Below are 27,408 nucleotides of genomic sequence, written 5' to 3' on the forward strand. Positions count from 1 at the left end.
TACACCAATGCTAGGAGTTTGGTAAATACATTTGATGAATTTGAGGTATTGCTCAAAACATCAAAGGCAGATCTTGTTGGGATATCTGTGTGACGTGGTGTCACACAGATATAAGGAATGCAGAACTGGAATTTGGGGAGTACAACGTCTACAGAAAGGATAGACTGGATAGGAAGGGAGGAGGGGTTATGCTATTAGTTAAGAAATACATAAAATCCAAGGAAGTGAAGCCAGTGGACATCGCTGGACAGTGCAGTGTTGAGTCAGTTTGGTGTGACATAAGCATCGGGAGATCAAAATTGAGAGTAGGAGTGTGCTATAGGCCTAATGACTCTGATCAGTATAATAAGAAACTGTACAGGGAAATAGAGTGGGCAGTAAATCAGAGAGTCTTATAATGTGAGATTTTAATTTCCCAGAAATTGACTAGAATATGAGGGCTGGTCACTCACACACTAGCAAGGCTTTTGTGGATTTATTGGATGATTGTTTTCTACATCAGCATGTTCGGGAGGCAACTAGAGGGAGGAATACTCTTGATTTGATTATCAGCAGTGATTCTTCATGCATTAAGAATCTGCAGGTAAATGAACCACTAGGTGGCAGTGATCACAGTGTGCTGAAGTGGGATTTACTCAAAGAGGTAACTACCATTAGGGGTAAAGGGAAGGGTTATTGCTTTCGTAAAGGCGACTACTATGGACTGAGACAGTATTTAAATTCTATACAGTGGGACCAACTGATGATGTTACCAACAGCAAATGCAAAATGGGAAGCATTCAAAGAACTTATCTTGGAAGCTACTAGGCTTTACATACCAACTAAGAAATATTGTTCAAGGTTTAGGCCTAAATGGATCTCAGATGAACTAATGAGGCATATGGCAGAGAAGAAACATGCATGGGATACATACAAATTAACACGACACAGAAGCCTATGATAGATACAAGTTGATCTGTAACCAAGTTACCAAGGAGGATAGGCAGGCGAAGGCAGATTACGAGAAATCTTTGGCAAGGGATGCAAAGAAAAACAGCAAAGAGTTCTTTACTTATGTAAACTCTAGAAGGAAGGGGATGAATCAGATTGGTCCACTTGATATCAAAGGGTCAACTGTTGATGATCCTGCTCAGGTAGCTAACAAACTAAATGAATATTTTGCATCGACATTCACACATGAGGAATTATTTAGCGAGAGGAAAGCCAGAGGTGTATTCAACTCTAGCAGTAAGCTAGAGAATCTTGTAATAACTGAGAGTAAAGTGGAGGAGAAATTGTTGAAGATAAACACAAGAAAGGCACCCGGGGTGGATGGGATCTATCCAGTTATATTAAAGGAGGCAGCAGATGAAGTAAGCAAACCCTTAGCCATAATTATGAGAGCTTCCTTGGACTCAGGGGAGGTACCCACAGACTGGAGATGTGCAAATGTGACCCCAATTCACAAAGGAGGATCAAAGGCTGACACAAGTAATTATAGACCTGTGAGTTTAACTTCTGTTCCTGGAAAATTAATGGAGGCACTAGTTAAAGAAGCACTGCACGATCATTTAGACAAGACTTCAGGTATAGCTCAGACACAGCATGGTTTTGTTAAGGGGAAGTCTTGCCTGACCAATTTGATTGGATACTATGATGCAGTCACAAAAGAACTGAATGCAGGGAATAACTTTGATATTATATACTTGGATCTTAGAAACGCTTCTGATACTGTTGCACATGGAAGACTGCTGCACAAATTGGAGCAGTGTGGCATTGGAGGCAAATTCCTGCTGTGGATAAAGGGGTGGCTGAGGGGAGAAGACAGAGAGTGGTAATCAATGGACACTGCTCGTCGTGGACTTATGTTATTAGTGGAGTCCCTCAGGGCTCAGTGTTGGGTACATTATTGTTTTCTGTATTTATAAATGATATTGATGATGGTATATCAAGCTTAATGTCGAAGTTTGCAGACGATACAAAGGTAGGCAGGGTTGTCAAGGACACTACTGACACTATGCTGCTGCAACAGGATCTGGAAAGGTTGAGCAGATGGGCTGAGAGGTGGCAAATGAAGTTTAACATTGACAAATGTAAAGTACTACACACGGGAAACAGCAACCCCAGAGCAACATATCAACTCTGTGGTACTACACTGACAGAGGTAGAGAATGAAAAGGACCTGGGGGTGGTTGTGCAGGCAGATATGAAGTTCTCTGAGCAATGCAGATGGGCTGCAAGAGTAGCTCATGGTGTATTGTCAATGATATATAGGAATTTTTCTAGCAGGGATAAGGAGGTGATTATTCCCTTGTATAAGGCAATGGTCAGGCCACACCTAGAGTACTGTATACGGGTCTGGAGGCCTCATTTCAAGAAGGATGTAGAGCTGCTGGAACGAGTACAGAGAAGGGCAACAAGATTAGTGAATGGAACAAAGGGGTGCTCTTACGAAGAAAGGCTTAAGTTTTGCAAATTACAGTGTCTGGAGACTAGGCACCAGTGAGGTGATCTGATAGAGGTGTATAAAGCCTTGAATGGTTTGAGCATGCTCAATGCTGATGGGATTCTTCCTCTCGCTCAAATTGAGGAAAGACAGATGCAGGCTAGACATACGGAAATTTTTGTCTTTAGCCAGCGGATGGTTGGTTGGTGGAACAGATTTCCATCCCTTGTCGTGGAAGTTGATAGCCTAAATAAGTTTAAGGCTCTGATGGACAGGTATTTTGAACGAACAGAGGGGTGAAGTGGAAGTGAGGTTTTTTTTTTTTTTTTTTTTTTTTTTTGGCTAATGCTGCATAAGCTTGCTTTCTTGCATCAAATGCCTCTACTAATGCTAATACAACATCAGCCATTTTTATTCCACTGCAGGTTGAAAGCCTCTCCAACAACTTTACAGTTCCTTCTGTTTTGTGCAATAGTCATCCATTTAATGTCCACAAACTCTTGAATTTCACCTGTCCATCTGCGTTGTTGTGTTACAGGTTTTCTTTTAGCTCCTCTTGGATACCATTCTGTTATTTTCTTAGTCCATCTGTCTTCAAGATATGTGTCCTGCCCAAGTCCACTTCAGTTCTTTAGTTTTTAATGTCCTTTACTTGAGTTTGCTGCCAAATCTATGCATTTCTCTTCTTACCTAACAGTCTGATTCCTAATATAATTTGTTCCATTCTTCGCTGTGTAGTTTTCAGCTTCTCTTCCATTCTTTTGGAATGGAAGAGAAGCTAAAAACCCCAATGTATACTCCCCACTATGACTTACGGTAGGGAAACTTGGTGAGTGCCCAAGTTTCACTTCCATAAATCACGGTGGGGGAGTATACACTGGTTCAACATTTTATGTTTCAGAAAAATTGGGATATTGCTCCTCAATATGTGACTATATTTCCTGAATGCAATCCATCCGAGATTTATTCTTCTCTTGACTTTCAGCCATTTATAAATATTACAGCTAATGACTTGTCCAAGATAAGTATATGAATCCAACTTTTCAATTTCTGCCCCTTCAATAATTATATTCCTTCCTGTGGCATACTTGTTCATCATTACTTTTCTTTAACCATATTCACATTTATTCTGAAATCCTAACTTACTCTGCATAACTGAATAAGATTTTTCTCTAATTCTTTGGGATCAGGGTTTATGATCACAGTGTCATCTGCAAATCATAAATATTTTGAATACTCTCCATTCACATTGACTTCTTTCTGAGACCAGTCTAATCTTCTGAAAGCTTCTTCAAGGGTAGCAGTAAACAACTTCGAATATAGGGTCTTCTTGTTGAACTGCTTCCTCAATTTTACATTTGCTTGTCTTGTCTTTCCCGAAAAATTGCCTTATGCTGTATGGAGTCAAATGCCTTTTCATAATCCACAAATTCCAGGCATAATGCTGCGATATTACGTGAAGGTGATCCATAGTTGGAAATCCTGTCCTAAAGCCAGCTTGCTCTTTCGGTTGTTTCTCATCAAATATTCTTTCTAATCTGTTAGTAATGACACTTGTGAAAAGCTTGCAGCTAGAAAGGGTGCAAGAATATTTGCTGATGCTATCGAGGCAGAGTTGGGGGGGTCGGAAAACTGCTAGCTTGGGGGATACACGGACTAATAGATTAACAGTAGCTGCTGGCAGAGGTAAAAGTGATTCTTGCACTACTTCTATTGAAATGCAAATGAGCAGCAGCCTGGAAAGCAAGGCAATGGGAATTTCCAGGACTGCTGGGAGTCATAGTGGAACAAGTAAATACATGGGCTGTGTTAGGGTAACTAAGAGTAAAAACAGGTGCATGTATACTTGCACATACACCAATGTTAGGAGTATAGTTAATAAATTCGATTAGCTTGAAATGCTAGTCAAGACATCAAAGGCAGATATTGTTGTGATATCAGAGACATTGTGTCACACAGACATAAGCAGTGCAGAACTGGAATTTGGGGGAGTACAATATGTACAGAAAGGATAAACAGGACAGGAAGGGAGGAGGGGTTATGCTGTTAGTTAAGAAACACATAAAATCTGAGGAAGCGCATCCAATTGATGTTGGTGGACAATGCAATGTTGAGTCTGTTTGGTGTGACATAAGCACTGGGAAAGGAAAAATGGGAGTAGGTGTTTGTTTAAGGCCTAATGAATCAGAGTGGGCCAGTAAATTAGAGTGTCTTATAATGGGGGATTTTAATTTCCTGGATAATGACTGGAATTTGTGGGTTGGTCACTCACACACTAGCAAGGCTTTTGTGGATTTATTGGATGATTGTTTTCCAGAGCAGCATGTTCGGGAGGCAACTAGAGGGAGTAATACTCTTGATCTGGTTATCAACAGTGATTCTTCAAGCATTAAGAATCTGCATATAAAGGAACCACTAGGTGGCAGTGATCACAATGTACTGATGTGGGATTTACTTAAAGATGTTTTTCAGCCTGGTCTGTACTTGTTAACAGGAGAGACTGCTTCTACAGGGATGGGATACACTTAAATAGAAAGGGTGCAAGAATGTTTGCTGATGCTATTGAGGCAGTGTTAGGTGGGTTGGAAAACTGCTAGATTGGGAGGATACAAGGACTAATAGATTAACAGTAGCCACTGGCAGAGGTGAAAGTGATTCTTGCACTGCTTCTATTGGAATGAGGAGAAACCTGGAAAACAAGATGCAGGATATTTCAAAGACTGCTGGGAGTCATTGCTATAGGGGGAGTTCTGAGGACGAGGTTGCCGGTGCGGACGTGCCTTTCTGCTGCTCTTGAACAGAGAAGTTTTTTCTGATTTATTTTCTGCTTTATTAGTTTAAATTGACATATTAACTTATTTCCTAGAGTAGCTTTATATTCCTATTACGTACTTAAGTTTAAAGTAACTTAGATAGAGATTTTGTAGGTATTACTTAGTATCGGAAAGGGTATCAAATACACGTGTTTACTGTTCGTAAATATCCGCCATTGTTACGGGAAAATTAATCAGTAAAATCTATTAATCTTGTCGAACTTCATTGGCAATTAAATTGTACTTTTAACTATACATATAACCACTTAGGTTACGTAACATAAATAATTAGTAAAAATAAATAATTAATACATAACTTGATACGGAAGTTATATAAAGGGATTTCGTAGATAACACTCGTTACTGAAACGTAAATATTCCGTAGATAACACTCGTTACTGAAACATAAATATAGCGTTATAACTGTGTTTGGATATTAGGATTTAATTTTGTACAGAAATTGAAATTTTATTGAAAGTAAATCTAAATCATGACTCAAACCAGAGCAGCAAAGCAAAAGACTCAAGCTAATGGGAATGCTGTGGCCCAGGGGAGAACTGAGGGGGGGGCAGTTGTCCTCTGAATCACAGCCTTTTAAGATGCACTATTTGCTTGATGTTTGTGGAGCAGTCAAGTAAGTATGGGACACGATACTGCCATGGGGGATGTCTTTGTATGTGTGCGATGCAAGGAGTGTAAGGAGATCATGCGACAACACAGCGTTGTTATGGGCCTATATGAGAGCTTGAAGGACAGGGTGGATGCCCTCGAAGGACTACAAGTGAGGGGCCCATCAAGCTCTCAGCTGCCCACACCAATGCCAGAGCTTGCACTTGGTCATCGGGCAACACAGCGGCAACCCCCAAGGCAGAATGCGCTGGTCCCAAAGGAACTAGTAGTGATTGGTGACTCTATTGTCAGGGAAACGGGGAACATGCTTTGTAAAAAGGATAGGTGGAACAGGACCAGGGTATGTCTGCCAGGGGCAAAAGTTGATGACGTTGTAGAGCGGATATCATCTTTTAAGGGCACAAAAGGTGATATAGTTGTACACGTTGGCACTAATGATATTAAGAGTAGGAGACCGGCGTAATTACTTGACAAGTACAGGTCACTGATGAAAAAAAGCCGTGAATTAGGGTTGAAATTGAAAGTGTCTGCAATTCTGCCCAGACACGATAGGAGGGAGTATATGATGAGAGCCCTGTCAATCAATTCAGCCCTGGAAAGATTGTGCAGGGCTCAAGGGGTAAAATTTTTTTCAGCCTGGTCTGTACTTGTTAACAGGAGAGACTGCTTCTACAGGGATGGGATACACTTAAATAGAAAGGGTGCAAGAATGTTTGCTGATGCTATCGAGGTAGTGTTAGGCGGGTCGGAAAACTGCTAGATTCGGGGGATACAAGGACTAATAGATTAACAGTAGCCACTGGCAGAAGTGAAAGTGATTCTTGAACTGCTTCTATTGGAATGAGCCGCAGCCTGGAAAATAAGATGCAGGATATTTCAGAGACTGCTGGGAATCATTGGGGTACAAGTAAACACATGGGTTGTGTTAGGGTAGCTAAGAATAGAAACAGCTGCATGTATACTTGCGTGTACACCAATGCTAGGAGTTAGTAAATAAATTTGATGAATTTGAGGTATTGCTCAAAACATCAAAGGCAGATATTGTGGGGATTTCAGAGACGTGGTGTCACACAGATATAAGGAATGCAGAACTGGAATTTGGGGAGTACAATGTCTACAGAAAGGATAGACAGGATAGGAAGGGAGGAGGGGTTATGCTATTAGTTAAAAAACACATAAAATCCAAGGAAGTGAAGCCAGTCGACATCGCTGGACAGTGTAGTGTCGAGTCAGTTTGGTGTGACATAAGCATTGGGAGATCAAAATTGAGAGTAGGAGTGTGCTATAGGCCTAATGACTCTGATGAGTATAATAAGAAACTGTTCGAAGAAATAGAGTGGCCCAGTAAATCAGAGAGTCTTATAATGGGAGATTTTTATTTCCCAGATATTGACTGGAATTTGGGGGCTGGTCACTCACACACTAGCAGGGTTTTTGTGGATTTATTGGATGATTGTTTTCTACATCAACATGTTCGGGAGGCAACTAGAGGGAGTAATACTCTTGATTTGATTATCAGTAGTGATTCTTCATGCATTAAGAATCTGCAGATAAATGAACCACTAGGTGGCAGTGATCACAGTGTGCTGAAGTGGGAGTTACTCAAAGAGGTAACTACCATTAGGGGTAAAGGGAAGGGGTATTCCTTTCGAAAAGGCGACTACAATGGACTGAGACAGTATTTAAATTCTATACAGTGGGATCAACTGATGATATTGCCAACAGCAATTTCAAAATGGGAAGCATCCAAAAAACTTATTTTGGAAGTTACTAGGCTTTACATACCAACTAAGAAATACTGTTCAAGGTTTAGGCCTAAATGGATGTCAGATGAACTAATGAGGCATATGGCAGAGAAGAAAAATGCATGGGATACATACAAATTAACACGTGACACAGACGCGTATGATAGATACAAGTTGATCTGTAACCAAGTTACAAAGGAGGTTAGGCAGGCGAAGGCAGATTACGAGAGATCCTTGGCAAGGGATGCGAAGAAAAACAGCAAAGAGTTCTTTACTTATGTAAACTCCAGAAGGAAGGGGATGAATCAGATTGGTCCACTTGATATCGATGGGTCAACTGTTGATGACCCTGCTCTGGTAGCTAACAAACTAAATGAATATTTTGCATCGACATTCACACATGAGGAGTTATTCAGCGAGGGGAATGCCAGAGGTGTATTCAACTCTAGCAGTAAGCTAGAGAATCTTGTAATAACTGAGAGCAAAGTGGAGGAGAAATTGTTGAAGATAAACACAAGAAAGGCACCTGGGGTGGATGGGATCTATCCAGTTATATTAAAGGAGGCAGCAAAGGAAGTAAGCAAACCCTTAGCCATAATTATGAGAGCTTCCTTGGACTCAGGGGAGGTACCCACGGACTGGAGATGTGCAAATGTGACCCCAATTCACAAAGGGGGATCAAAGGCTGACACAAGTAATTATAGACCTGTGAGTTTAACTTCTGTTCCCGGAAAATTAATGGAGGCACTGGTTAAAGAAGCACTGCAGGATCATCTAGACAAGACTTCGGTTATAGCTCAGACACAGCATGGTTTTGTTAAGGGGAAGTCTTGCGTGACCAATTTTATTGGATACTATGATGCAGTCACAAAAGAACTGGATGCAGGGAATAACTTTGATATTATATACTTGGATCTTAGAAAGGCTTTTGATACTGTTGCACATGGAAGACTGCTGCACAAATTGGAGCAATGTGGCATTGGAGGCAAATTGCTGCTATGGATAAAGGGGTGGTTCAGGGGGAGAAGACAGAGAGTGGTAATCAATGGACACTGCTCATCGTGGACTAATGTTATTAGTGGAGTACCTCAGGGTTCAGTATTGGGTCCTTTATTGTTTTCTGTATTTATAAATGATATTGATGATGGTATATCAGGCTTAATGTCCAAGTTTGCAGACGATACGAAGGTTGGCAGGGTTGTCAAGGACACTACTGACACTATGCTACTGCAACAGGATTTGGAAAGGTTGAGCAGATGGGCTGAGAGGTGGCAAATGAAGTTTAACATTGACAAATGTAAAGTACTACATATGGGAAACAGCAACCCCAGAGCAACGTATCAACTCTGTGGTACTACACTGACAGAGAATGAAAGGGACCTGGGGGTGGTTGCGCAGGCAGATATAAAGTTCTCTGAGCAGTGCAGACGGGCTGTTAGAGTAGCTCATGGTGTATTGTCAAATGATATATAGGAATTTTTCTAGCAGGGATAAGGAGGTGATTATTCCCTTGTATAAAGCAATGGTCAGGCCATACCTAGAGTACTGTATACAGGCCTGGAGGCCTCATTTCAAGAAGGATGTAGAGCTGCTGGAACGAGTACAGAGAAGGGCAACTAGATTGGTGAATGGGACAAAGGGGTGCTCTTACGAAGAAAGGCTTAAGTTTTGCAAATTACAGTGTCTGGAAACTAGGCACCAGCGAGGTGATCTGATAGAGGTGTACAAAGCCTTGAATGGTTTGAGTATGCTCAATGCTGATGGGATTCTTCCTCTTGCTCAGAATAATCACCTGAGAGGGCATAAATTCAAATTGAGGAAAGACAGATGTAGGATAGATGTGCGGAAATTTGCCTTTAGCCAGTGGGTGGTTGGTAGGTGGAACAGACTTCCATCCCTTGTCGTGGAAGTTGATAGCCTAAATAAGTTTAAGGCTCAGCTGGACAGGTATTTCGAACGAACAGAGGGGTGAAGTGGAAGTGGTTATTTTTATTTATGTTACTTTCTTTTTTTTTTTTTTTTTTGGCTGATGCTGCATAAGCTTGCTTTCTTGCATCAAATGCCTCTACTAATGCTAATGCTATACTAGTAAACACATGGGTTGTATTAGGGTAGCTAAGAAAAAGAACAGGTGCATGTATACTTGCGTGTACACCAATGCTAGGAGTTTAGTAAATAAATTTGATGAATTTGAGGTATTGCTCAAAACATCAAAGGCAGATATTGTGGGGATTTCAGAGACGTGGTGTCACACAGATATAAAGAATGCAGAACTGGAATTTGGGGAGTACAATGTCTACAGAAAGGATAGACAGGATAGGAAGGGAGGAGGGGTTATGCCATTAGTTAAGAAATATATAAAATCCAAGAAAGTGAAGCCAGTTGACATCGCTGGACAGTGCAGTGTCGAGTCAGTTTGGTGTGACATAAGCATTGGGAGATCAAAATTGAGAGTAGGAATGTGCTATAGGCCTAATGACTCTGATCAGTATAATAAGAAACTGTACAGGGAAATAGAGTGAGCCAGTAAATCAGAGAGTCTTATAACGGGGGATTTTAATTTCCCAGATATTGACTGGAATTTGGGGGCTGGTCACAAACACTAGCAGGGCTTTTGTGGATTTATTGGATGATTGTTTTCTACATCGGCATGTTCAGGAGGCAACTAGAGGGAGTAATACTCTTGATTTGATTATCAGTAGTGATTCTTCATGCATTAAGAATCTGCAGGTAAATGAACCACTAGGTGGCAGTGATCACAGTGTGCTGAAGTGGGATTTACTCAAAGAGGTAACTACCATCAGGGGTAAAGGGAAGGGTTATTGCTTTCGTAAAGGCGACCATGATGGACTGAGACAGTATTTAAATTCTATACAGTGGGACCAACTGATGATGTTACCAACAGCAATTTCAAAATGGGAAGCATTCAAAGAACTCATCTTGGAGGCTACCAGTCTTTACATACCAACTAAGAAATATTGTTCAAGGTTTAGGCCTAAGTGGATGTCAGATGAACTAATGAGACATATGGCAGAGAAGAAAAATGCATGGGATACATACAAATTAACACGTGACACAGAAGCCTATGATAGATACAAGTTGATCTGTAACCACGTTACAAAGGAGGTTAGGCAGGCGAAGGCACATTACGAGAAATCTTTGGCAAGGGATGCAAAGAAAAGTAGCAAAGAGTTCTTTACTTATGTAAACTCTAGAAGGAAGGGGATGAATCAGATTGGTCCACTTGATATCGATGGGTCAACTGTTGATGATCCTGCTCAGGTAGCTAACAAACTGAATGAATATTTTGCATCGACATTCACACATGAGGAGTTATTCAGCAAAGGGAATGCCAGAGGTGTATTCAACTCTGGCAGTAGGCTAGTGAATCTTGTAATAACTGAGAGTAAAGTGGAGGAGAAATTGTTGAAGATAAACACAAGAAAGGCACCCGGGGTGGATGGGATCTATCCAGTTATATTAAAGGAGGCAGCAAAGGAAGTAAGCAAACCCTTAGCCATAATTATGAGAGCTTCCTTGGACTCAGGGGAAGTACCCATGGACTGGAGATGTGCAAATGTGACCCCAATTCACAAAGGAGGATCAAAGGCTGACACAAGTAATTATAGACCTGTGAGTTTAACTTCTGTTCCCGGAAAATTAATGGAGGCACTGGTCAAAGAAGCACTGCAGGATCATCTAGACAAGACTTCGGTTATAGCTCAGACACAGCATGGTTTTGTTAAGGGGAAGTCTTGCCTGACCAATTTGATTGGATACTATGATGCAGTCACAAAAGAACTGGATGCAGAGAATAACTTTGATATTATATACTTGGATCTTAGAAAGGCTTTTGATACTGTTGCACATGGAAAACTGCTGCACAAATTGGAGCAGTGTGGCATTGGAGGCAAATTGCTGCTATGGATAAAGGGGTGGTTGAAGGGGAGAAGACAGGGAGTGGTAACCAATGGACACTGCTCATTGTGGACTAATGTTATTAGTGGAGTCCCTCAGGGTTCAGTATTGGGTCCATTATTGTTTTCTGTATTTATAAATGATATTGCCAGAGCAACATATAACTCTGTGGTACTACACTGACAATGGTAGAGAATGAAAGGGACCTGGGGGTGTTTGTGCAGGCAGATATGAAATTTTCTGAGCAGTGCAGACGGGTTGCAAGAGTAGCTCATGGTGTATGGTCGATGATATATAGGAATTTTTCTAGCAGGGATAAGGAGGTGATTATTCCCTTGTATAAGGCAATGGTCAGGCCACACCTAGAGTACTGTATACTGGTCTGGAGGCCTCATTTCACGAAGGATGTAGAGATGCTGGAACGAGTACAGAGAAGAGCATCAGGATTAGTGAATGGAACAAAGGGGTGCTCTTACGAAGAAAGGCTTAAGTTTTGCAAATTACAGTGTCTGGGGACTAGGCACCAGCGAGGTGATCTGATAGAGGTGTATAAAGCCTTGAATGGTTTGAGCATGCTCAATGCTGATGGGACTCTTCCTCTTGCTCAGAATAATCACCTGAGAGGGCATAAATTCAAATTGAGAAAAGACAGATGTAGGATAGACGTGAGGAAATTTGCCTTTAGCCAGCGGGTTGTTGGTTGGTGGAATAGACTTCCATCCCTTGTCGTGGAAGTTGATAGCCTAAATAAGTTTAAAGCTCAGCTGGACAGGTATTTCGAACGAACAGAGGGGTGAAGTGGAAGTGTTGTTATTTATTTATTATTATTATTTATTTATTTTATTTTTTGGCTGATGCTGCATAAGCTTGCTTTCTTGCATCAAATGTCTCTACTAATGCTAATGTAAGTACCATCAGGGTAAATTTTTGCTTTTGTAAAGGTGACTGCAGTGGTCTCAGCCAGTTTTTAAATTCTATACATTGGGATCGATTTATGATGTTAAACACAATGAATTCTAAATTAGTCTTGGAAGCTACTAAGAAATACTGTTCAAGATTTAGACCTAAATGGATGGCAGATGAACTAATGAGGCTCGTGGCAGATAAGAAAAATGGATGAGTTGCATATAAATTATCAGGCGACACAAGTCTATGGCTGTAATCAAGTCACATAGGAGGTTAGGCAAGTGAAGGCTCATTACGAGAAATCCTTGGCAAAGGATGCAAAGAAAAGAACAAAGACTTTACTTAACTAAACTCTAGAATGAAGGAGATGAATCATATTGGTCCACTTAATATTAATGGTTCAACTGTTGATGATCCTGCTCAGATAGCTGACAAACTGAATGAGTATTTTGCATCTACATTCACACGAAATTCTGTAAGGATTGCTAAATGATTTTGCAATAATGAAGAGCAAAGTGGAGGGGAAATTGTTGAAGTTAAATATAAGAAAGGCACATGGGGTGGAAGAGCAAAGTGGAGGGGAAATTGTTGAAGTTAAATATAAGAAAGGCACATGGGGTGGATGGGATATATCCAGTTATATTGAAGGAGGCAGTGAGGGAAATAAGCAAACCATCAGCCTTAATTACAATAGTATCCTTAGATTCAGGGGAGTGTACCATGGGCTGGAGATGCATCCCCAATTCACAAAAGAGGTTCAAAGGGTGACACAAATAATTATAGACTTTTTAGTTTAACTTCTGTTTTGGGGAAAATAATGGGGTCACTGGTTAAAGAATCATTGCTGGATCATCTAGACAAGACTGCAGTAATAGTTCAGACACAGCATGGGTTTGTTAAGGGGAAGTCTTGTCTGATCAATTTGATTGGATATTATGATGTGCTCAGAAAGGAACTGGGTGCAAAAAATAATTTTAAAGAGGATGTAGAGTTTCTAGAATGAGTACAAAGAAGGGCAACAAGATTGGTCAGAGGATCAAAGGGGTGCTCTTACCAAGAAAGGCTTAAGTTCTGAAAATTGCAGCATTTGAAGACTAGGCACCAGCGAAGTGATCTGATTGAGGTGTATAATGCTTTGAATGGTTTTCAGCACGCTCAATGCTCATCGTATTCTTCCTCTTACTCAGATTGCAAACCTGAGGGGGCATAGATTGAAAGACAGTTGCAGAACAGATGTGCAGAAGTTTTCCTTTAGCCAGCGGGTAGTTGATTGCTGGAACAGACTTCCATCTGTTGTTGTGGAAGTTGATAGCATAAATAAATTTAAGACTGAACTAAAACATTTGGAGTGACAGGATGGATGAATTGGGAAGGGATTTTTTTTTTTTTTTTTTTTGGCTGATGCTGTATAATCTTGTTTTCTTGCATCATATGCCTCAACTAATACTAAATTTGCTTTCTTGCATCATTCAACACTAGAAATACATGCACAGAAATTTGTATTCACTTACAGAGTAGCAGCTTGTTGTGCAGCTAACCCATCCTAATTTAAATTTATGTCTAAGTGTTTCGTACACTTAGATTTCAGTAAAGCCTGTGATACATATATCATTGTTGTATAAAGTAAAACCTTGAGGCATTAGGGGATTTATTGTGGAAGTGGATGGCTAGAATAAATTTTAACATTTGAACAAATTATTAGCATAAACAGGCAAATGAAGTAATGCTTCTTTTGTCTGACTGCTGGAACAAACTACCATTTGTTGTTGTGGAAGTTGATAGCTTAAATAAATTCAAAGAACTAGACAAACTTTTGGAGGGAACGGATATATGAAATGTGAAATGTTTTTTTTTTTTTTTGCTGATGCTGTATAAGCTTGCTTTCTTGCATCATATGGCACTACTAATGCTAAATAATTTTTTCTTTTTGGCTGGTACTATATAAGCTTTGCTTTCTTGCATCATGTTACTAGTACAATTTTTGCCAAATTTCCTTGGAACCAAACAAGTTCGAATCTTGGACATATTTCACCCTGTGAGTCTCGTGATGACTGTGGTGGCAATGAACTGATTAGCATGATCAAGAAATAAAAGAAAAGTCTATAGTGTGGCTTCATGAAGGATCACTTCACCATTTAAAAATTTCAATGGGCACTATTAGCTAAATGTGATGGCATATGGTTTTTTTTTTTTTTTTTGATAAAAAGGGAGTAATATTCATTGGTTTTCTTAAAAATATAAGTCCATTAGTGGTGAATATTATTCTTTCTGGCTACTGAAATTTCATTTGAAAATAAAGACCAAATGTTGTGGGGAAAAAATATTTGGTCTTTAAATGCAACATTCAAGAGGAATCCTCTTCTAAACGATAATGTGCCCAATTATAAAGTTTAGGTAACTATGTATACAATAAATAATTCAAGTTATGAACTGGTGTTAAACATATTTAACCCTAGGGGCTCACATCTAGTGAGTATGGGCTTGGCATACCCAGAGTCCTGAGCTGGATATAATCATTTTTCTTCTCTCTCTCTCTCTCTCTCTCTCTCTCTCTCTCTCTCTTTAAGCATTAGCTTAGTATAGTATAGTATAGTATATAATATTATCAATTAATCAGTAAAATTTATTAATCTTGTTAAACTTCATTGTCAATTAAATTGTACTTTTTTAACTAAATACATATAATGACTTAGATTTTACAAACGTAACATTATTAATTAATACATAACTTGATACTGAAGTTATACAACGAAACTCGGAGATAATACTCGATACTGAAAAAAAAAATAAAATATATATATATATATAGATATACAATATTATAACTGCATTGGATATAAGTTTAGGGTTATAATTTTGTACCAAAATTGAAACAAAATCATGACTCAGACCAGAGCAGCAAAGCAAAAGGCTCGAGCTAATGGGAATGCTGTGACAGAGGAGAACTGGGGGGTGGGGGGGGGGGGCAGTTTCCCTCTGAATCACAGCCTATTAAAATGCACTGCTTGTTTGATGTTTGTGGAGCAATCAGGTACGGGACATGATATTGCCAAGGGGAATGCTTTTGTGTGCGCACAATGTAAGGCCAACCGGGCTAGCCGGGTGGGTAAAGTGCCTGCCTAGCAACCCCAAAGGTCGCGGGTTCGAATCCTGCTTCAGGCTTGGATCAGAGTACTGCAAAAACCTTGGGAGGTGCATTATGGCCACAGAAGCCGATGCGCCAACAACTAACTAAAACAAACAAAACAAAACAGCACAATGTAAGGAGTGTCAGGAAATTAGGCAACAACTCAGCGTTGTTATGGGCCTATATGAGAGCTTGAAGGACAGGGTGGATGCCCTCGAAGGATCTAAATTGAGCTCATCAAGCTCTCAGCTGCCCACATCAATGAGCTTGCACTTGATCATCACGCAAAACAGTGGCAACCCCAAGGCAGAATGCACTGGTCCCACAGGAACTAGTAGTTGTCAGTGACTCTATTGTCAGGGAAATGGGGAACATGGTGTGTAAATACCACGTTCACCGTTTCCCTGACAATAGAGTATGTCTGCCAGGGGCAAAGGTTGATGATGTTGTGCAGATATCATCTTTTAGGGGCACAAAAGGTGATATTGTTGTACACGTTGGCACTAATGATATTAAGAGTAGGAGACCGGTGGAATTACTTAACAAGTACAGGTCACTGTTGAAAAAAAAGCTGTGAATTAGGGTTGAATTTGAAAGGGTAACTTGGGAATTTTTTTTGGCTGGTGCAGCATAAGCCTCAGGCTTCCTTGCACCATATGGCTGCTAATAATAATAATAATAATAATAATACCCATTTCCCATATATAGCTCTTCAAATTGCTACATACTTCAGCACAAAAAAAAAAAAACATTTGCAAGGGCCTGATGGGACAAATAATATTATTTGTGCAGCCAAAAAGTGGATAGAAGGCAACCTCCAGAAGATAAGTTTCATGCATAGGCATAACTAGATATATTGAGTCAGCTCCAGCAACATGCACTGATTCATAGTGTGTACTGGATAGATAAAGTGACCAGATCCTTAGTATTCCAATGCGGGACATCGATTTTACAACCCCCTCCCCCTAAAAACAATATACACATATATATTTTTTTAAATATTTTATTTATAAAAAATATTCACATACAAAATATAAATTAAATACATCTACTTCTTTGAACTAAACTTATAAAATAAAATATCACACTTCTTAAAAAAACAAATATAGCCTATATTTTTATCGCCTTTGATATTTTTCACTGCGCTGTAGAATGTTGCTGCATGACTGTGCATGAAATACAAGCATACTTCTGAGAGATCATCTTCAAAATAACTTAGCAGAATCTTTGGACAGTTGTCGATTTTAAAAAAATACAAATAAACATAATGCAATACATACGTATTTGGAGTTGTCCAAAGTTACAAATGTCATGCGAAAACTGCAACCAATAAACAATTAATCTAACCTTCTAACTGCAAACTTAGATGACAGATGACTCTTTATGTGGTCAGCCTCACAAAAGATGCTGCAAGGATGCAGAATAAAATGAAAAATGCAAAATCATGATATAAGTATGGAGGCTACATGTCCAATTCGGGCCATTTTGCAATGCAGGGCAAACAACTTAAATCTGGGACTGTCTCACATAATCCAGGACGTCTAGTCACTTTATGAATAGTACTTAGAATAACTGAATTTTTGATTTATTTTTAAAAAAAATATGGCAACTGTTGTTATATGAATCAATTATCAAAAATATTAGTGGAAAATTAAGAAAGCATATACAGCATCAGCCAAAAAAAAAAAAAAAAAAAAAAAATCCTCACACATCACTGGCTTTGATTTGATTTGATTTTTTATGGCGCATTGGCAGCTAAGGCCATAATGCGCCAAGTCAAATTTTAAAACGCTACTAAACATTTTGGTAGCCAAAGCTACCACGTCAAGTAATTAATTATTGTCAAAAGATGAATAGTAAAAGTATAAAAAGTATAAACCTTAGATTCTTGTATAAAAATTAATAGACTGTAAAAAGTTAAAAACGTCAGACATATTGTCTCTGTCACCTATAATCTGACTGAGTGTAAATGGCTCAGTCACATTATTAAAAGCGGTAAAATACAAGCGTCGTGCTTCTATAAAAACAGGACATTCTATTAAAATATGATTAACGGTTAAAATAACATTACATATCTCGCACATAGGTGGGTCATCCGCCCTCAGCAAGAAGGAATGGGTTAGATGACTATGACCTATGCGGAGCCGAGCAAAAACAACTTCCTCTCTTCGGACCCTGCGTAGACTGGACTGCCATTGCGTAATTACAGGCTTAATGCGATGTAATTTATTTGTGGCCTGTCCGTGCCAAGAATCTTGCCATTGGGAGAGTAAATTAGAACGTATTATTTGCCTGTAGTCTGTATTGGGGACTGACAGGCAATGATTATCCAGGGAAATGGCTGATTTGGCAGCGGTATCAGCTAATTCATTTCCCCGGATCCCAATGTGGCTTGGGATCCAGCAAAAGCGAATATCAAATTCTAATTACACGAGAGAAAAAAGAATCTTCCGGATCCTGGACAGGATCAGATGAGGGTTATACCTCACCGATACTAGAGCCTGTAATACGCTCAATGAATCACAATAAATCACATACCTCTGGTAGTCGCGATTTTTAATGTGATCTAGGGCTGATTGTATTGCATGCAACTCTGCAGCATAAATGCTAGTTTCTTGTGGGATCTTATAGGATAATGTTTTGTGAGGGAACACAACAGCAGATCCCACATGACATTCTAACTTTGAGCCATCTGTACAGACTGGCAGAAAGTCAGAATACTGCTGTCGATGTAATGCAAAGAGTTGCTGGTAGACAGATGGCGGTGTAGTAGCCTTCTCCCAGATCTTAAGGGAGAAGTCGCAATTTGGAAAATAAGCATGCCAGGGTGGAAAGAATTGCCTTGGTGACTGGGCAACCTTGTCTACCATCAAGTTTAGCTCATTCAGCAGCCCTTGAATGCGAATACCAAAAGGTTTGTTGGCAGTCCGACGGGCATCACTGGCTGGTACATCCTCTCCAACAGATTATCTAGTACTCCCTTAAATTTTTTTTAAACTACCAACATTCATAACAGCATATGGAATTTGTTGCAATAATCAACAACCCACTGGCTGAAGGCACACATCTATCTATCCTGCAACCATCCTTCCTCACTTTGAATTTGTGGCCCCCCTCGTGTGTGATCTAAGGAAGAGGAAGAATGCTGTTAGTGTCAAGCTTACTCAATCCATTCAATGCCTTAAATGCCTCAATCAGAACACATCATAGGTTCCTAGTCTCCAAACACTTCAATCTACAGAACTGAAGACTTTCTGGTAAGAGCACCCTTTTGTCCTCCTCATCAACCTTATTAGCCTTCTCTTCACCCATTCCAGAATATCTATATTCTTCCTAAAATGAAGCCACCAGACCTGTATGTACTACTCAAGATAGTGCCTAACCACTGCCTGATACAATGGGTTAATCAACCATATCACTGTTAACAAAATACCTTTATATCATTGACAAAACTCCATGAGCTGTTCTGGCAGCCCATATGAAATGCTCAGTGAATTTCATATATGACTAAAATTATCCCCGGGTTTTCTTTTTCATTCTACACTGCCCTGAGCATGGTACCACACAGTTGGTACATTAATCTGGGATTACTACTCCCCATATGAAGTCCCTTGCATTTGTTAATATTAAATATCAATTGTCACTTCTTGCCTAATTTGTCTAAATCTTGTTACAGTAACATACCCTGATTACTGTGGTCCCTGTGGACTGGAACCTCCCCTGAATGATGTGTTCATAATTATGGCTAAGGGTTTGCTTACCTCCTTTGCTGCCTCCCCAAATATAAACATATAACTTTATAGATCTATTTAACTTATATACAGGGTGTCTCAAAAATATTGGTACAAACGTTTATGGGAGGTAGGTAACATCTAAAGGAATGTGAATTGCATAGGAACCCATAACCCGAAAATCACGGGAAAGTAGTAGCAGAGGCACAAGAAGCAGAAATGACACAAGACAGTAATTAGTGGCAAACATTTATTTGACATAATATTAACAATGGAGTACGAGATGGATGCATTTCATGACGTTACAACAGATGCTCGAAGGTTCCACCATGAGACGCGATGCATGCGTGACACTGACGCAGCATGGATTGGCGGACACGGTCAAACACACCTGAAGTTTCTTTGACAGTAGCAGCAGTGTAGACGAGTCTCGTCACGAGATCCATTTCTGTCTCCACAGGCGATAGATTTGAGGCCTCCCCCACAGAAAGAAATCAAGGCTCGATAAATCAGGTGAGTGGCAGCCAGGCAACAGGTCCACCACGGCCAATCCATCGACGCCCAAAACGCCTGTTCAAATGGTCACGAACACGCCGTCTATAATGGGCAGGCATCCCATCACGTTGAAACCAAATGTTGCATCTCACATTTGCTGGAACATCGTCAAGTAACCCTGGTAGAACTTGTTGAAAAAGGATCTGATATTTAGCCGAGTTCATGCAGGATGGTAACAGGTATGGGCTGACTAAGCAGTCACCGACCATACCTGCCCACACATTTATTGCGAAACAATGTTGTGCCGCATGGGGGCACACACAGTGTGGGCCCTCTGCTAATCCATACACTAGGTGCATGTCTGCTAGCTCACAGTTCGTATATTGATGCATGCTCTTCGTGTGGTGACTACTGCTTGAATGAGTAAACCAGAAATTTTCCCTCTCTCAAACTGATGAACAGTGCCGTGTACCGACTTACGGTGACGTTTCCGGTTATGGGTTCCTATGCGATTCACATTCCTTTAGATGTTACCTATCTCCTCTAAACGTTTGTACCAATATTTTTGAGACACCCTGTATATAATAAATTTCTGTTTCATTCACCCGAAGTGTCTTTTTTATGTTTAGCTTTAACAATTTCTCTTTCACTTTCTTCTCAGTTATCACAAAATAATTTTGCTTCCTTTTAGAATTTGAAACCATTTCTAACTTTGCTTTAAAGAATTCCTTATGCATGAATTTAATTGAAAAATACCTATTCAGTTTATCAGCAACCTTGGGCAGGATCATCAACAGTTAAATCAATGATATTAAGTGGGCCAATGTGATTAATCCCCTTCCTTCTAGTGTTTACATAAGTAGTCTTTACTGTTTTTCTTTGCATCCTTTACCAAAAACTTCTCATAACTTCTTAGTTTATATTATTATAATTATCTTATACAAGATAATTATAATTGTAATTATTTTTATGAAAACAAAGGTGCATTTTTGATATTTGTCTGTAGGTACCAAAATTTCTTGTTACACTTCTATTACTATGTAAGAGAGTCTAGACCAGTGTTTCCCAACCTTTTTTTTACCATGCCTCACCTAAGTCTTTCTAAAATTCTGATGCCCCCTATGTAACGTTGGGAAACACCGATATACATATTTTTTATATTCAAAAATTGAATTATTTCCTAAATGAAGCCTAATTACAACTTGTTCAGGACACAAAACTTAGGTTTTAGGAAGAAATCATTAGGAAATTATTAAGAAAAAAACAGTAAGTAAATTTTCAAAACATATAATGGACAACTAAAATTCAAGTACAAAATAATTTATATGAAAGATTTTTTTATAATATTTTAATTTTTAGTAATTATTATTTAATTGTTTAATAATTTCAACATTCCATGTGAAGTCACTTCTAGATGAGTGCACTAAATTTAGTGAGACCCTTGTGCTTGATGCTTGCCGCAGAGAGATTTTATATTGGGCTCCAATTTAGTCAGCTTCAGTCTCAAGTCTCCCCGTTTTGTGATATCCAGTCGATTTCTTTTCTTTAGGAACAAATCATTTATGGCACTAAATCCACATTCAGCTAAATATGAAGATGGAAACGGTAACAATAGCTCTCTTGCAAAGTTGGTTGAATTTGGGTATTTAATTTCTGTTTCATCACAAAGCCATGCCATCGCTCCTTTTATATTGAATAAAGTTTTAACTGACTCATCATTTTGCATTTCTGAGAGTTCTTCTTGGTACTGCATTGATACATCAGACAAATCCACTAACATTGGTTGCATCATCCAGGTTGGAAAATCAATTTGTTTTAAATCAGAAAACCTTTCTTTTAAATCAGCGGACAGAATTTTCAGATGATCGACAATAACAAGTACAGCGGTATCAGTCACTTCACATTTTTGCAGCCAACGAAACTGTTCAAAATTTTTGTTACAAATATATTTTTGACATAATTCAATAAATGTAATGAAACCAAATATCTTCGCTTTTGCATCGACGAGAGTTTTATTTGTTCCTTGAAGTTGTTTATTTAATATATTTAGTTTTTCAAAGATATCGGCTAAATAACTCACAAATGCTTTACCATCGACCATTAACAGATGCTTCATTTCAGGTTTGTCACTTAAAAAGTCACTAATAGTATCAAATAGTTCCATGAATCTTTTCAAGCAGTTCCCTTTCGAGAGCCACCTTACTTCAGTGTGAAGTAAAAGTCTCACATGGTCTCCATTTTGTTCTTCACAAAAAAGCTTGAAGAGACGCTCACATTTGGCATTAGCTTTAATAGCATTGACACATTTTATAACTGATTTTAGTACTTCATGAAGAACAGGCGAAATATTTTTAGCTACCAAGTTTTCCCTATGAATAACACAATGCACAAGAAGCATTTCTGGATTCTCATCTTTCATCAATTTTAAGCAGCCATTTTTCTTGCCCATCATATTAGGAGCACCATCTGAAGCGCAAGATGTTATATTTTTCATTGGTATATTATTGTCATCTAAGTAATTTTTTAGCTTATTATATATATCTTTGGAGGTAGTGGTGCTCTCTAATGATTTACAGAATAACATTTCTTCAGCAAAATTACCTTTATCAATATATCTCACATAAGTTATCAGTACGGCTTCACTGTCTCTCAAAGTTGATTCATCCATTTGCACTGAGAATTTTCTTGTTTTCAGCTTTCCAACAAGTTGTATTTCAATATCTTCACTCATTTCATCTATTCTTCTGCTAACAGTATTGTTATTGAGTGGCATAGCTTTCACGTCTTTGTCATCTTTTTCCAGAACTGTTTTAAGAAATGCTGATATTGATGGTTTGATTAAATTCTCTCCTATAGTATGATTTTTCCCAGATTTAGCAATGAGTAAAGAAATTTCATAACTAGCCTCAAGAGTACGATTGACAGTTGCAGTATGAGCAATAAATAGAGACTTTAATGTTGCTCTTTTTTCAAAATTCTTCTTTAAAGTTTGAAAGTAATCTAAATCTGAATTTACATGACCATTATGTTTCGCCTTCAAATGCGCCTCAAGACGACCTCGCTTCATTGATTCGTTGGTCAAGCATTGTTGGCATAAAAGACAAAAAGGTGACCTTTGATCGTGGATAGCGGGTATGAAACCAAATTTTAAGTATTCCTCTGAATACTGACGAACTTTTTTTTTACTTGCACTACTCATTTTACTGCGCAACTGAAAGAAATAAATATAAGATAAATCAAAAACTAAAAATAAACTATGCATTAAAGTTAATTTAATTTTATTTTAATATATCAAAATTAATTATTAGTACGCTTTTTGAATGAATAAATCACACGAATTACTGAATTCGGGCTATTAAATCTGTGGTCTCTGTGAACAAGCAGATAAGTCTAATTTGTCAAAAATGAGATAAGTGCACTATAATAAAGTATTTATTATTTACTATTATGTGACACGCAGCTATCTTCGTTATTGTAGTTTTAGCGTGAGTAATAAATATTTGTATATTCGAATATATGCGTGTTTATATGAGAGTGTGAAGTTTATTTTTCCTCTCCTGCAAATTCGAGTTTTTGGACTTATTTGCTTATTTACTGAGACCACAGAAATACATATATGACAAATACATACCATTGTATATCACGGTTCTTCATTAATAATAATTCTGTGCGTGGACAAAGTAATTTTTATTTTAATCTGAGATCGTCAAACCTATCCAAATGTACAGTCACGATGCCCAAACGAGCGTTTGTATGAAAGGAATTACCTATTTCATATAACATGCTGAGTTTGCGGTAGGCTACAGTAGACAACCACTTTGCTTGCACATTGCATATGCCATAAGCAATCGTCCAATACAGTATGTACTATTCCTTCACTAGGCATAGTAAGCAATACTCTCCGAGCAAACTGTAGTTGATATTACTCCAAACTTTCAAGTGCAGCTCTATAGAAAGTACAACATTTAACGAATGCTTATTTAAAATTGAGATACCAACAATTCTTCTTTTGTACAAGTTAAATCATAGTAGGCGGTTGTTTTAAACTCTAGACGAGCAATTTTTGAATTGCCCCCCTGAACAATCAAATTGCCCCCATGTGGGGCGTGGGACCCACGTTGGGAAACACTGGTCTAGACTAACATAGTGGGGTCTATACTAGAGAGCCAAATCATATTTTACATTGTGCAGAATATATATTTAACAAATAAGTTTTTTAAAATTACTCAAACTTTTATTTTATAATATCCATTTCTGAAACTTTATAACTTAATACCATAGTTTTAAGTGGTGGCCAAAGCCATTTTTCTTATGTAGTGTTGAGCAAACTAAGTTTGCCACTTTGTGCACTAATCTCATATTGCAGGGTCATCTTCACCTTGGTATCACACTACTCCAAATAAAATGCACTGCTACAATGGAAAAGTATATTGTTATTTTATTGCCAACACTTAGTTTTCAAAGATGAGACTCTGGAGTCTCATCCTTCTACTTGGTGCACTAATCTCATATTTCAGAGGCATCTTCACCACGAGTTGCTTTGGTATTGCACTACTCTAAATAAAATGCACTAATACAGTGGAAAAGTATACTGCTATTTTATTTAGTGTCTGCCATGCCTAGACTCAAGTTTTGACTCTGGAGTCTTATTGGTGATCAGGCAGGCAATGTGAAGATCGTAGCAGCTCAGTGATGAGAAGTATTCACGATATACGAGATGCAAAAGAGTGCACAAAAATAAAGTAAATGAAATGATTTGTGAATGCCATGCTACAAGTACTAAAACATTATTGCAACTGTGGCCAAAGGCATTTTTCTTAATGTAAATTGAGAAAACTTAAGTTTTCCACTTAGTGCACCGATTTCATACTGTAGAAGCATTTTATGTTATTTGACTACTCACCATTTTATTTTATGTAAGAAAAACAGCTTTCATCACCCACTTATTTTACTCATTTTATTTTCATGCACCCTCTCATATTGCAGATATTTCTAGCCACAGGGTGGCTACACTCTACTCATCAATGAGACTCCAGACAAAATCAAAACTCGGGTATGGGTGGAAACAGGGCCGGATTTAAACTTGTTGTGGTCCTAAGCTATAACATGTATGAGGCCCTTCTCTTTTACAGTTCACCTATAACAATATTAAAAAAGGATTTTTTAAGATGGAGCAAGGCCAATGGTAAAGAGTGGCCCTAAGCTATAGCTTGTTTAGGTTATATGTAAATATGGCACTTGGTGGACATGTTAATTGTGAAAGGATATGGGATTGAGTTTGTTGTAGCCTCTTCTCTTTCACTTGAGTGATTTACATCTCATGCCTATCTTCCTTTCCACAAAGTTTTTGCTTTTGTCTAATGTCTATCAGTGACCTTTTTTGCGATTTACAGTTTTTATCCCAAAATTAAAACTCAAGACGGTGGGGAGGGTGCCGGCAAACACTTCAAATAAAACAGCAATATACTTCTGAGCAGTGAATTTATTTGGAGTAGTGAAGTTGCCTCCACAATACGAGATCAGTGTATTAAGTATCAAACGTAGTTTGCTAAATGTTACGTAAGTAAAACAGCTTTGGCCACCACTTGCAATTTTAACACTTGTACCACCGGCTTCACCAATTCCTTAATAACTTGTAAAAAGAAACAATAGCAAATAGCACAAACACACACACACTATGTTAATGTTTAACTGTACATGAAAGTATCAAGTTATACTAAGGCAAACACAACTACTTAATTCACCTTCACTCCACGGATCAGGAGGTTCAAAATATCCTGTAACAATTGTATCATCATCCGGAAAAGTTACCCGCCTACTTTTCGCCCGAAGCACAGTGTTTGGAATACCGCCGTGTACCTTTTTCGAGGTATCAGTTGGAGATGATGGAGCCGAAACTGATTTTTCAGGAAAAACAGTTGCCGGTTCATCTATTTCCATTTCTGAATCAGTCATTTTCATTACAATGAAAAAATTATGTCATCATACGGCCATGGGAATTCTTAGTCACCGAAAACACATGTGAATTATGATACAACAGTGTACATGCCTCTTCCCAACTCTTTAAACACATGACAACACACACCACAAATAACAACACCCGCTGGCGTCCATGACGCTAAGCTGTCTAAACAAGAAGGTTAAGGTTACTGTTCGTATTCTCGCAATTTGCAAACCCCCTCTTGCGGCATATGAAATATAATAACTTCTATGAAGACAAATTAAGTAGGAAAAATAATAATTAATAAATAAATAAAAAAAGAGAGGAAAGGAGGATTACTAATTGCTCCCTCGGAAAATAGAATAGCATTAATATCGGCAGAACGATTAGTAGTAGTAGTAGTAGTAGTAGTGGCACTTGATGCAAGAAAGCAAGTGTAGAAGCTTATGCAGCATCAGCCAAAAAAAAAAAAAAAAAAAAATCACACCATACCCTCCAATTGCCTGTCCAGTTCCTCCTTAAATTTATTTAACCTATCAACTTCCACAACGACAGATGGAAGTTTGTTCCAGCAATTAACCACCCGCTGGCTAAAGGCAAATTTCCGCACATCTATTCTACATCTATCCTTTCTTAATTTGAACTTATGTCCCCGTAGGTTCGTATTCTGAACAAGTGGGAGGATCCCATCAGAATTCAGCGTGCTCAACCCATTCAAGGCCTTATAGACCTCAATCAGATCACCGCGCAGGTGCCTAGTCTCCAGCCACTGCAATTTGCAGAACTTAAGCCTCTCTTGGTAAGAGGATCCCTTTATTCCCCTCACCAATCGTGTTGCTCTTCTCTGTACACGCTCAAGCAAATCTACATCCTTCCTAAAATGAGGCCTCCAGACCTGTACGCAGTACTCAAGGCGTGGCCTGACCATTGCCTTATACAGAGGGACAATTACCTCCTTTTCCCTGCTAGCAAAATTCCTATATATCATTGACAAAACCCCATGACCTGCCCTAGCAGCCTGTCCACATTGCTCAGAAAACTTCATATCTGACTGCACAATTACTCCCAGGTCTTTTTCATTTTCTACCACCTTAAGTGTAGTACCACACAGTTGGTACGTTTCTCTGGGGTTACTTCTACCCATATGCAGTACTTTGCATTTGTCAAGGTTAAACTTCAGTTACCACTTCTTAGCCCATCTGCCCAAATTATCTAGATCCTGTTGCAGTAGCACACTGCCATTACTGTCATTAACAACCCTGCCAACCTTCGTGTCATCTGCAAACTTCGACATTAAGCCTGATATACCTTCATCAATATCATTGATAAATATACAAAACAACAGTGGACCCAACACCGAACCCTGTGGGACTCCACTAATAACATTAGTCCACGAAGAGCAGCACCCATTGATTACCACCCTCTGTCTTCTCCCACTTAACCATCCTTTTATCCATTGTAGCAACTTACCCTTAATACCATTCTGCTCCAATTTGTACAGTAGTCTTCCATGCGCAACAGTGTCAAAAGCTTTCCTGAAATCCAAGTATATGATATCAAAATTATTTTTTGCATCCAGTTCCTTTGTGACCACATCATAATAACCAATCAAATTTGTCAGACAAGACTTTCCCTTAACAAACCCATGCTGTGTCTGAATTATTGCTGCAGTCTTGT

The 27,408-nt window shown here is 38.7% G+C and overlaps 1 protein-coding gene across 1 annotated transcript in view; it reads right to left on the minus strand.

Moving 5' to 3' along the window:
* The window catches only part of LOC150076868 (uncharacterized), a 238,521-nt gene extending 212,776 nt beyond the window's left edge, over positions 1-25,745 (minus strand). The window contains exon 1 of the mRNA XM_090385707.1: positions 25,535-25,745. Within this exon, the coding sequence (XP_090241833.1) occupies positions 25,535-25,745 (211 nt within the window). The remainder of the gene's footprint in view (positions 1-25,534) is intronic.
* Between the last annotated feature and the right edge of the window lie 1,663 nt (positions 25,746-27,408).

Source organism: Mastigoproctus giganteus, chromosome 12, assembly GCF_048544385.1.
Source record: "Mastigoproctus giganteus isolate SK-2022 chromosome 12, ASM4854438v1, whole genome shotgun sequence".
NCBI classification, from domain to species: Eukaryota; Metazoa; Arthropoda; class Arachnida; order Uropygi; family Thelyphonidae; genus Mastigoproctus; species Mastigoproctus giganteus.